Raw genomic sequence first — 12,161 nt, 5'->3', positions numbered from 1 at the left:
TTCAGTCTCAATTGCAATATTCTTGCACATGTATTGATATCTTTTCATGCACAAGTAGTCTCATTTCAACCATGTTACAAACTGTGCAAAAGTAGTCTCATGTGAGCTTGCTGAAACAGATGGCCCTTGGTGCTCGCTGAAACAGACAGAGTTTCAGCCTTCTCGGCTTGCTCAGCAGGTGCATTGGCATTTGTGGCAGCAACGAGTTCATGAAATAACTGCTCGCTGGGGGAGACGGAGACGGTTCCGCGGAGTGGCCTCCTCTCCCGTCGCCGCTCACCCAAGCCCCCTCCAAGGCTCCAACAACATGCTCCCAATCTTGCATCACTCCAAACCAATCTGTGAGAGTGTTTTCCATTGAAATCAACAACCCTCTACTAGTGAACTCATCAGGTGGTCCACTCATCTTCTTCTGCAAGCATTGCTTGCTCCACAAACTACATCATGGATCTATTAATTGTGTTATCAAAGTAATGTTGGTCACAAGTCCTAGACTTCTAATCATAAAGTAGATAAGCAACAAGAAGTAAGAATGACAGATAGGAGTAAAATGGTACCCAGGTCCCAGGAGCATGTGCTCCTTCAGTGGACGGTAAATAAATAATTCTGAGTGTCTAAAATTCAGGTAAAATTACACATGCAAATGTTTGAACCATTCAGATTCCAGTAGGTTTTCTTGGAAAAACAAACACTTTTTTGCGCCTGAGCAAAAGAAACAAATCTGGGCTCTAAAATGTAATCTTTAGAACCACAAAACTTGTACAGAAAAAAAGGAGACCAGCATTTTCAACCAGGGATTGGGATTGGGATTGCTGTTCTTTTCAACCAGCATTTTAAGTAATGGCCAACAAAGTAAAAAAGGAACAAATGTACAATAAACAATCATGTTATTGCATGACTGCAATATGATGAATTCTAGTGCGTGATATTTATAATCTTTAATACAACAAAAACTCAATTAGTATGTTTGCAAACTGCGAAGACCCATCAGAATAGAGACCATACTGTACCTAGATAGTGGTAGCACTACACATAATATTATACAAAGGTCATAGTTGTTAAGTTATTATTTTCAACGTTTTTCCCAGAACACCAATGCACAAGCACTGTCAGTTATATCTAAGCAACGGCCCACAACATCCATATGAAACAGCATAATATACACCCCAAATGGAGCGGCCTTACAATTTTCCAGTTAAAGCTATAATCCACATTGATCATTACTACTGAATCAGCACAAAAAGCACCAGCAGCAGCAACAATGATGATAATACTAATACTAGGAGCACTGTGCACTACAGCAGATCAATCGTTGACAAAGATCAGAACAAAGTTTCAGGGCAATGATCATTTCACCATGCTAAGCATATACTCCCTCCGACCGGAAATACTTGTCGGAGAAATGCATAAAAATGGATGTATCTAGAACTAAAATACGTCTAGATACATCCATTCCTCCGACAAGTATTTCCGGACGGAGGGAGTATTAAATTACTAAAGAGTGCAATTTGCTATTTCACCTTGTGATTTTCAGCAGCTAGGATCTCCTTGAGTGATGGTGCCTCTGGTGAGTCGGTCATGCTCATCTGTGCCTGCAGAGTGCAGACCTTCAGCTCCATGGTTCCCAGCAACTGCAGGTGCTGTGTAGTAGTCTGATGCCATGATCCTGTCTAACTTGGACCTCACCGCAGCATCTACAGCAAAAGGCCACAGATTTCAATCAGCAATCACCTCAAATCAAACCAAATTACAAACCTACATCAACCCTCACATGTAACAGAGGAGCCAGGGTGGATCGGCGCATCAGCACGGGTTAGCCATAGGCGGGCATGATGGGCACAGGCCTGGAGTGCATCGTGGTGGGAGACACCAACTGCGGAAGCAGGGCGAGCCGCGGCAAGGGCTGCCACAGCAGACACTGCGTCAAGGTCGTTCTCCACAAGCAGGTCCGCGGTATCATCCCATACGTAGCCGTGGGTGATGCAGCTGCTCCGTTCGTGCTTGCGCGCAACCATGGTGGCGATGAACTCGTTCGGTGACTTGACATAAAAAAGGGAGCCGAAGTAGATGAGCGCGAGGAGGTCCTGAACGGACAAATCGGAGCCAAAGGATGAGGAACCGGCAGCAGGTGCAGGGACGGTGGAGAGCTCCTTGGTGAGAGAGGTGGAGAGTGGTACGCGGAGGCGCTCAAGCTCGTCAATGAGCGCGGCGATGACGGGCTTGGAGTGCATGAGCTCCTTCTGCTCCTGGTTAAGCATCTTGCCGGCAGCGACGGACTCCTCCATCTGCGCGATGCGATTCTGCTTCTTCCGCAGCACACGGAGACGCTTCGACACCACCGAGAGCACCGGCCCTTCCTTGATTTCAGATATTGTCCCTTTGGTTTCAAATTCTTTAACCAACTCTGCAAAAAATGCAAAACATAATGTAAGGCAACAGTAATGTTTTCATCAACAAAAAAGCAACTAATTACATGTGTTATCAGACTACCATATTAACTAGTGCTTTTCCGGTTATTACAAATTTTTGTTAACTCCATAAATTTATTAGGGACGAGTACCTGAAGTCGTGCCAAAAGAGCTAAAAAGAACACACGGTTCATATGTTGGTTCGAACCACGCCGTCTTTTGAGGAGCACACTGCGCACCAGACTCGAGCTTCAAACTTTTGGTGTCCACAGTAAGTACATATGCTGTCGGATGGCACATGCTCTCCTTCGCCATAATGTAAATAACATTGTCATCAAGCAAGCTTAATGTAGGACCAGCACTAGTCAATTTCTTCCAAGTCAAATTGTTATCCTCATCAAACATCCCAGGCAACAAATTCGGCAAACTTGAGTCGGTGAAAGATATCTCAGACGTATCAATCGTCAAGCCATCACACCAAACATCTGAATAAATTGATCTAGTCCATGTTTTAGCCATCCAGACATAATCCTTTGCTCGCTTCATGTTGCAGAAAGCATCTTGCACATGAAAATCTAACTCAACACACTTGATCAAATCATTGAATATCGTCACATGACGGTGTGGTCTTGGAGTGAGATTCTCGAAATTTCAAATGGAACTCAGACGAATCACACGGTTCCGGAACCGGCAACGGAACAAAACGGATGGTAGGCTTTTTATCCAAAACATTGCATAAGAGAATTCCCCACCAGAGATCAATCCAACCTATGATACCCTTTTCTGCATATGCCACGCTCATGGCATTATGAAGCAATAGCTTATCCCTAGCATTCCTTGTCTCATTATCCTCAGCGATACAAGCGACCTGAGAGTGCCAATCATTTGTGTCGGATCGATATATGTGGAGTGTGTAATGTTTGCGAGACTCAAGTCTGAAATATTCAACATGTGGGAAAATGACAGCAAAGTCTTCACTGTTATCACTAACAGGCAAGATGGCAGCCATGTTTGGCGAAAAAGAAGACGGGTATGGCCTTGCAAGAAGATGAAGAGAGGCGAAATCCGGCCCTGCTTTGTAAACAAAATAGTCGATGAACCGCAAACAAGGGTTGACACTGTCCGAGAAGGTGATAGCCAGCAGTACAAAGCCTCCAGTTACGCCAAGTATACGAGGCTGCGCTGCCAAGCGATCCCCGGTGTGATCAACGCAGCTGACCAGGCACAGCGAGATGGCTGGAGGGTCAGCTGCTTCAAAAGAAACCTCCAAGTGAACCCCTTTGCTGTTCTTGGATTTTGCGGTGGTGGAATTTTTCAACTGGCCCACTAAACATCTTCTATCCAAGAGGATTTGGGGGTGGCGGCCACACGGAGAAGGATGGTCCGGCATTGCCATGATGGAAGTGAAAGGGCGCCGATGAAGATATGGATCGTGGAAGGCGGCGAATGGCCTAGCGCTCGGGGGTCGATGTCAGGGAATCAGGGTAGATGAGCTCGGACTATGGCTGCCTGGGAGGCAGGGCGGACGGCCGGAGACGGAGCATCGTGGCAAAGGCCGAAGGTGGGAAGCGCCGGGATGGCGGTCGCGGTGCGCGGCGACGGCAGGCGGTGGCGGTGCGCGACGACGGCAGGCGGTCGCGGTGCGCGGCGGCGACGGTGGAGCCGAACCCTAGCGAGGCGGCGGCACGAGGGAGACAGATTGAGCGAGGGGAAGAAACCGAAGGAGCGAGGCAGATTTTTTTTTATTATGGTAATAAGGAAAGAGACAGATTGTGGAACACTCGGGCCGCCGGCCCACGTAGTGTAAGGCGTAGGAGCGAGTTGTTTCCTGTGAGATTTTTTTTGGAGGATTTTTTTTTCTGTTTTATTAGTTCTCGGTGGGTTTTTTTGGTTTTCCTGGAAAACACAAGATTTATTTCAATTTTATTAAAGATATTTCTTAAAAACATACATACCATTTTTGAAAAATTGAGAACATTTTCTAATATGTTTGTGAGCATTTTATGAAAAAATATAAATACTTTTTAATATCTGTAAACATTATTTAATAAGTGAACATTTTTCAGCGACTTTTGTAAATGACAAACGTTACAATTTTTTGTACGATATGGGAGTCTCCAGAACCGTCTAATGCCTATCTAGCGGCTGCTATTCTCCCTGGCGGTTCAGTGCATGCAAAGTGTGCGGGCTGCGTTGGGGTTATGGGGCGTGGGCTTACGTTCCTGATTTGTAGACACAGTGACCAACATGCGACGCGGATGACAGGCCCGCCTCCTGCACATAGATTGAGTCGCATGCACGCCCGCCTCCTTGTATTGACTTCGATTCGACGGCGAACCGCTCCCACTCACCACTCGCATTCATCTCAGGGGTTCGCATATTCAATTTGGAAATCGCACTCTCTCTCCTAATTTCTCTCCATGTTCCCCTACGCTCACCCCGATGGTGGAATCGCCGCGCCATTGATGTCGGTCCTCTACTGCTTCAGGATGGAGGGTGGGCAATCAGAAGTGAGCATGCATCTCAACTCCGCAGACACCCTCCTTTTTTCTCGAGCGTTGTTTTTCTGTTGTTTATCTTGTTGACGTCGATGATGTGTGGATGAAGGGGGTCACGGGGTACTGATAGTGCTTCCAGCCCATCAATCGCCACAAGGCTAACTAAGTGTAGCTTCGTGGTCCTATTCGCACCTCTCATTTAAGTGTCGCCGTCTGCACATGGCACGTACATGTGAGTATTTTGAATATACTCATAAGTTGCAAAGAAATGAAAACAGAGTATTCATGTGAGGTGAGTCAAGATAAATAGCTAAGGGTTTTATTTTCCAGGAATCCATTTTTTTCCTGAACTAGAAAAGAAATTTTGAAGTTAAGAGCATATTTTGTAAGCTTAAAGATCGAAGTGAAGCACACCAATATGTTCAATCCCGATCAAGCATCATAAACTGCGCATACATCCCAGTGGCCACAAATCAGTTGACCTATGTATAAAAAGAGTACAAGTCAGAGTAAAAGTTTTCATAGGGACTAATATATGTTGTCAAATAATTAGATAGATAGCGAACCAATCTGTGGTTGGATGGTTAGAGGGACTGTGGTATCCCAATCTACCAGAGTTTAAATCCTGATGCTCGCATTTATTCCTGAAATTTATTTCAGAATTTCCCGTGATGCGCATTCAATGGGAGAAGACTTTCCCGTCGACGACGAGGTGTCTACGGCGACTTCATAAATTTCAAGATGATAAGCCGGCTCAGTCTTTCGGAGGTGCTTATAGGGGTAGGATGTGTGTGGTTCATAGGGGTGAGTTTATGCACGTGTATATGAGCGTTTTGCGTCTGTACTATGTTTAAAGTTAATAATGGATAGATAACATCTGCAGCCGGGCTTGGCGAGTCGGAGTTCACCTTAATTGTATTTTTACTTTTGAATGTCGTGCCTCCGACACGGAAGCACATAGTTTAGCCAAGTTTTCTCTCGACAGAGGTCCAGGGCGCCACATTTGGTTGGGTCAACCCCATAGCCTTCGTTGTATCCCACACTCTGTGGTCTTTGATGAATAAATTGGTTTTACCCCCTAAGAAAAGACTGGCCATGTTGAAGATGCGACGGGATTGGCGTTGTGAGATCGGATCTCCCAAGCGACAAGGATCGTTTCGCAGAGTGGCAGTGCAACGCGATGTAGAGCCCTCGGAACAGGGCATGTGCTTGAGAACACAACACACGACTCCACAAAAAATCTTCTAAATCAAAGGTCGTATGATAGGCCGCTCAAGGAGAAAGATGAACTCGGGTCAGATTTGTTCCGCGCTGAAAACATGTTCACAAATTGATGCACTTCTTGGGCGTTTCCTAGAGTTTGAACCGTCCAATTTAGCTGAAATTTTGAGGGGTTGTAACCATGACAATCCACACAATTTGGGTGGTATGGTCTTCGGAAGGATGTCAGACTTGGCCGCTATCCTCCTTCTAACCTTGTGTGGATTTTTGTCAAATCTGATAGCACCTCCGTCTTTGGATGTAGCCGGAGATCCCACCATTGGATTGTGTTCAATTTTTACAGGGTTGATGTAGGCTCAGTTTTACACGATCTCACTGAAAGGACCGACAAAACAATGTTTGAGGAGGCGGATCATCGTAAACGGGTCCGTCGTCGTGTTGTTCTGCATAGTCGTGCGAGAGAGATGTCGATGTCGGGCCTACGAGCTTAGTGTTTGAACTCAGGCTTGGTGGCCAAAACTCAAAAAAAGACGATGGTTAGGCTTTTGTGGCCGAGGAGACTCCATATCCATTCCTCTCCAACGGGGACATATGCCAATGATTTGAACTCCAAATTTTACAACATTATCTCCATATGCCCCTTCAATTATGTATGTTACATACTCTTTTATTTTGTTTTGTCAGTAAACCCTATCTTTATATGTGCAACCTCACTCATGCGAAACCTCAACGGAGCACTCGTTGATGCGGAGAAACGATAGCTTGGCAGAGAGATTTGGTTGGTGAGTACCTTCGTCATAGTTTACCAGAATTTTTTTTTTGCTAACCTTACCTTAGGTGTTTAAGTTGTTAGCCACACTAATTTTGCCACACTTTTTGCGTGTGTGGCATGTGGGTTTATTTCTCAAAAAGAGAATATCGCCTTAGGTGTGACTAAAACGAAACAACCACCTAACTTTGATCAAACTAGCCCAACTAACTTAAATGTGTGGCTGAGTGTGCTTACGCGTGGCTATGAACCAACCAAACAGACCCGTAGAGACAAAGGGCAGGCAAAGCTCGCTGGAGATGGTTAAGGCGTGAATGAACTTCCCAACCAACCAACCCAACATCATGTGTCCCAGGCTTGCAGAACATGCTCCATTATTTTTCGTCTCATGTGAGGTCATGTGAGGTATGGGTTACACTTATACAACGCCTCCGGTGCTCACATCCCACACCATTGCAAGCAGCTCGCGTTCACCGCAGATCCTCCTCAAGTTCCGGGTGCGTCTGACGGAACCTATTTCTCGTCGAGGCGGCGCATCGAAACCTACCATTCCACGGGCAAATTAGCCATATTTACTAGCTCCAGAATCACGGGCAGCAACAACAGCAGCAGAGGCAGTCAGAGCTCATGTAACGATATACAGATTTACATGCAGCCGCTCGCGCTTCTCACGGCGGTGAACCGACGAGGAGTCCGCCTCCAGTTTCCTGGCCGGAAACCTCGAGGGGCCTCGCCGCCGCCGCGCCTTGGCATCATCAGGCCACCTCCCAGATCCCAAACAAACAATGGTTAGCTGGTCCTTGCAAGTCACCAAGTTCAGGCACCGTTTGTCATCAGTGGCTGATACTTTGCATAATCTATCCCGTTCAACCTAACACAGCACAAGACCTGCTCAGGTAGTTCTTCGGGTTTGTTTCCCTGCAGAGTTGAAAGAAGCAGGAACAGTAAATAAACTATCTTGCATATGGCAAGGTAAAAACGATGAGGTATTAGCTCAGAAACAGTTATATGAGTGACATACCTGGATGGTTAGCCCAACATCTAGCATGCATATTTTTAGCCTGTCCAGGAATGTCTCGAAACCTTTCCTTGAGATGTAGCCAAATCTATGCATGTCAATGTCAACCTCAAAGTAGTTATCACCCTGCACAAAAAGATAAGATGCTTTCATACTCCTTCAATGAGTAACAAAAGTACAGGACCTAATGGTATCTTATAGCATTGAACTTGTTGCTCAGTGGCCCACTACCTAAGTGCTACTACAACTACTAGAAAGGTACTAAAAGCACAACTAACCAGGAAAAACTGATGCTGAGGTCTAGAAAGCACAGGCTTCTCATTGTATGCATGCATTAGCTTCCTCTCTGCGGCACTTAAAGGAAGGTCCTCCAGATTAGCCACCCGTCCAAGTATCTTCAGCCGTTCCCGAAATGATATACTTGTTTCCATAGGAAATCCTTTTATTTTTTCTACATCATCATCAACCAACCTCTGTTTGGGCAGTCAAACAAGAAGAGTCACAATGTTGTCGACTTCTAAAAATAATTACTACAGGAAAAGGGCTGACTACATATGCTAATTCACGAGTGCTTTCAAATGCAAAAGTGCCTCTGTGCCAAAGGTGGCCATTAGCAGATTATCATTTATAAATTGAATTCCTGAATAGATCTCCTTTACTGAAACCACACATTTTATAGTGTCAACCATCAGTCAGCAATGCATGAAATTGTGTAGAATACACCTTTTATAGTTTTTATCTTGATCAACTATAGAGTTTATGCCTATAAAGTTGACCCTACAGCCCATAACTTTAAAGAAAATGCAGTATATACCTTTTTACCTTCGTAAAATATAAAGGTTTTAGCTCTAGGCCTGAAATCGCCTTTCGGTTATCACTAAAGCTGATATTCCCAGGTTTAAATGCAGGAAAATTTTGTTCATCAACTTAAGAATATTCAATATTTCCTGAACAAAATCATTCTAATTATTTTATCCATTTCAAACATCTAGAGAAGCTACTCACTGGGCATTGTACCAATTTTTCACCACATCCACAAAATGATTAGAAAATGGCCATTCTCAACATAAGGATATTATACCAAACAAACAGCATCTGCACTACGCCATCCAAACTATCATCTTCATTACATATAGCTAATTTATATATACAGAACGTAAATAGTTAGCGAGGCTGTGAAATATATGAGAACCATCAAAACTCTTACTCTGATATTCTCTATGAATAAGGGTGAAAGCTCTTTTGAGTAACCTTCGGAAAGCCTAAAATACAAAACAAAGCTCATGCCTTCCCCATCGGTTTCATTCTGAAAGAGTGAAGCAGGATATAGTGGAACCTGATAAAAATGCATAAAAGGCGACATTGTCAAACAACTGATTAAAATGTGACAGGGGCAAAGAATGTCAGTAGGAAAAAAACACTGCAGTTAAGCAAAAATTCAAATTCATCAATCTTAATTACACAACTGACAATTTACTGAACTACTGCAAAAGAATTCAGGCACAGTAATCTCCTTAGACACAGTTGATCAGGGGCTCTATCATGCCCTTTTGTATCATGGAACCTGATACTGGGAGCACTAATGACTCTTTGGAGCCTAGTTCAAAGCCATGTGGGGCGAAATTAAAGCTTGTTGATTTCTTTTGTAGGATGAACAAGACATTGCCTCTCATAATCAGGTTGCTTTTTTCTGAAGACAAAGCCACAGAACCTCCTTTCCCCTTTGGCCTCTGCTTTTTATAGCAGTGTCCTTGAAAGTTAAAGTATTCGTCGTGAACACACTGTCTCAGCTAGTAATCATCCAGGGGTCACATAAGCAACTGGTAGGAAGGGGAGTGGATGTACAAGCCCACTGCCCACCAACCAGGTTCAAGTCCTCTTCAACTTGAATTTGGCACATAGCCACATACTATATTCTACTAAACTAAATCAGTAACGGGTTCCTCTTTCTCCTAGGAATCCATCAAATGCAAATACCTAACATGTTGCAGCCTTGTCAAATACAAATATACAATAACTTCTATCCTTTGTAATGCTACTATTTTATTATGTACAAACTGCACATCATATTAAAAGCATAATAACAGCTAAACCCAAAAGGATGGCTCAAAGCATGTAAAACACACAGTTGCATCTTCACATGTTTCTACCCAAACAAACAAGAGTTTTCACATGTAATTATTACAGAAACTAAGAAACACTAGGAAGGAACTGTGGGCAGAACCTTAGCTCTGAATCAGTGCATCAACAATGTTGTTAACTCTTGAGAATATATTTTGACAAATGTGTAACTGTTTAGCAGAGTGTTAACACACCTGTACATTGACCACCAAAAGAGGAGGGAGTTTGCTGGAGATTTGAATATCAGGAAGCTTGACAAATCGAGATATATGATGGAGTTTTTGCGGCGATAAGTATACATCAACTCCAAATGGATAGTACGCCGCACAATTTTGAGCAAGCTCTTTCTTCTTATCCCTGAAGAATTTCAATTGAACCAAAGGTCAGTCACTTCCCAAAAGAATCCAGCCTTCCCAGATAAATGTGCATTGTGAAAATGAACAAGGTTGCTAGTACGTACTATGAAAACAATCAGTGAATGATGTTTACCTAAGATAGTTAGATCCCCGGACTCTGAATGTACCAGGATCAATATGAGACCAGCTATTCAGCACTTTCTTTTCCAGCAAACATAACTGTACTTGAGAACCTGCTAGAGGCCTTTCAAGGAAATCCTTTGTAGACACTGAACAAAATACAAATGTTTCTTATCAATTTTATTTATGACGCCAGTGTAATTGAGCTTTTAAGAAGAAGGAAGAAAAAAACTATTATGACTCAACGATGGATGAAGATTTGCTTACATAGTGTGGACGACGGGTTGGCTTCCCCAGACTTCTTCTTGAACGAGAGCTTCAACGAAGGCATCTTCATCGAATGAGTCGGGCTTGTGGAAAGCGCCCTCTTCTTCTCATTCACACCAACAGCAGAGGCCATACATGGCAAACAGTTATTTGGCAGGAGACCGCAATTGTCCAGTATCCCTCCACTACTTGGGCTAGCACCGCCTGAAACACTCACCCCATCCTCATGGCTAGCAGAGGGCCTCGCACCGTTTCTCCAAATTCCCCTTTGGCAGCTCACTGGACCTTGGCTTCCTATGGTGGTGTTCAGCTCCATTGAAGCTCCCGCCATTGGCGTCCCTCATACCCAATGCCGCTTCGTTCTCGAAGCCGTTGAGTGAAAAGGCATCTGCAGAGTAAACAGAAAAGCTCAAATGCTCAGCAGACTTGATGAAATCAACACATGGCGGCGCATAGCCAGGCAAGTACATTGCAGAGATATGCATAGGGAGAGTAGTTACCATCTTGCACGCTGTGGAAATCGTCCTCGCCGTCTGACTCGCTGATGGCGAAGGAGTCGTACCAGGCCTCCTCCATGCTCCCGGTCACTGCAGGAAAGGAAGTAGCAAATTCAGCGTCAGGTGGGTGCCGATTCGGACTGGCGAGAGTACAATGCCACGAATCGCCATTGATGGCCGCAGTAAACTGGCGCGTACTTGACCAAAGGTAGCGCCAATTACACACCCGCCCAGTGAAATTCAATAAGCGATCAATCGGTCGATTCATAAAAAAGAAAAGTGCCCGGCCGTGGCTAGATAGATAGATTAGATTAGATAGATGCGCACGATGCGCAGATGCAGTAATTTAATCTAATCCCCAACAAGGACGGACGCGCGCGCACAATCTCGCGTCCCCCATGGTCCCCCGGCTCGAGATCAAATCTATCTATCCATCTATGCCCGGAACAAGCAGAGGCAGGAAAGGCGATTGGCGGAAAGGAAAGCAGCAGGGAGCGCGTCCCACCCACCCTACCCACCTTGGAAGGCCGGGTTGCTGTAGGTCCGGCAGTCGCCGGAGGCCGATGCGGCGGCGGGGTTGGAGGGGTCGGGGGGGCCCTCGGCCTCCTGGATGGTCTCCATGGAGGCGGCGCGCGAGGGCGCCTTCCTCCGGCCCTTGGCCCCGCGGCGGCGGCGCCTGCGCGAGGGGGCCCGCGCCGCCTCGCCGGAGCGCGGCGTGCTGGGCTTCCCCACGCACGCGCTGGGCCGCGACACGCACGTGCCCATGCCTCGTCGCCCGTCGGCCGAGATCGGCGCGGGGGAAGGTGGCACGGCGCCGCGTCTGCGTCCGCGCGGGCGTGGGGGGGTGGAGATCGGTGCGGTTGCGTGGGAGATTTTTGTTTTTATG

The 12,161-nt window shown here is 45.5% G+C and overlaps 1 protein-coding gene and 1 pseudogene across 4 annotated transcripts; both read right to left on the bottom strand.

The window, feature by feature from the left end:
* Positions 1–2,980, bottom strand: LOC119276600. 4 transcript variants are annotated; one of them, XM_037557719.1, is made up of 4 exons: positions 2,561–2,980; positions 1,772–2,404; positions 1,521–1,694; positions 1–450 (listed from the first exon to the last, which is right to left on the bottom strand). In XM_037557719.1, exons 1-3 carry the CDS (start codon positions 2,952–2,954, stop codon positions 1,531–1,533), a joined length of 1,191 nt encoding a protein of 396 aa, XP_037413616.1. In that variant the 5' UTR covers positions 2,955–2,980; the 3' UTR covers positions 1–450; positions 1,521–1,530. The 4 variants fall into 4 exon arrangements, with proteins under 4 accessions (XP_037413616.1, XP_037413617.1, XP_037413618.1 ...); XM_037557720.1 differs by having other exon boundaries at positions 1–437; XM_037557721.1 differs by having other exon boundaries at positions 1–339.
* A 4,273-nt stretch (positions 2,981–7,253) lies between these two features.
* Positions 7,254–12,055, bottom strand: LOC119276599 (annotated as a pseudogene).
* Between the last annotated feature and the right edge of the window lie 106 nt (positions 12,056–12,161).

This window comes from Triticum dicoccoides, chromosome 3B (assembly GCF_002162155.2).
Source record: "Triticum dicoccoides isolate Atlit2015 ecotype Zavitan chromosome 3B, WEW_v2.0, whole genome shotgun sequence".
NCBI lineage: Eukaryota > Viridiplantae > Streptophyta > Magnoliopsida > Poales > Poaceae > Triticum > Triticum dicoccoides.
Note: the sequence above shows the minus strand (reverse complement) of the source record. Positions and strands in the feature narration are given on the sequence as shown.

What these genes read in the sequence shown, in the direction of transcription:
- LOC119276600 (XM_037557719.1), bottom strand. Translation starts at nt 2,954, where the DNA reads ATGAAGCGAGCAAAGGATTATGTCTGGATGGCTAAAACATGGACTAGA. An exon ending in CTCTTTTGGCACGACTTCAG is followed by an intron (nt 2,405 to 2,560) that starts GTACTCGTCCCT and finishes CATTTTTTGCAG; the next exon opens with AGTTGGTTAAAGAATTTGAA. An exon ending in CCCTGGCTCCTCTGTTACAT is followed by an intron (nt 1,695 to 1,771) that starts GTGAGGGTTGAT and finishes CTTTTGCTGTAG; the next exon opens with ATGCTGCGGTGAGGTCCAAG.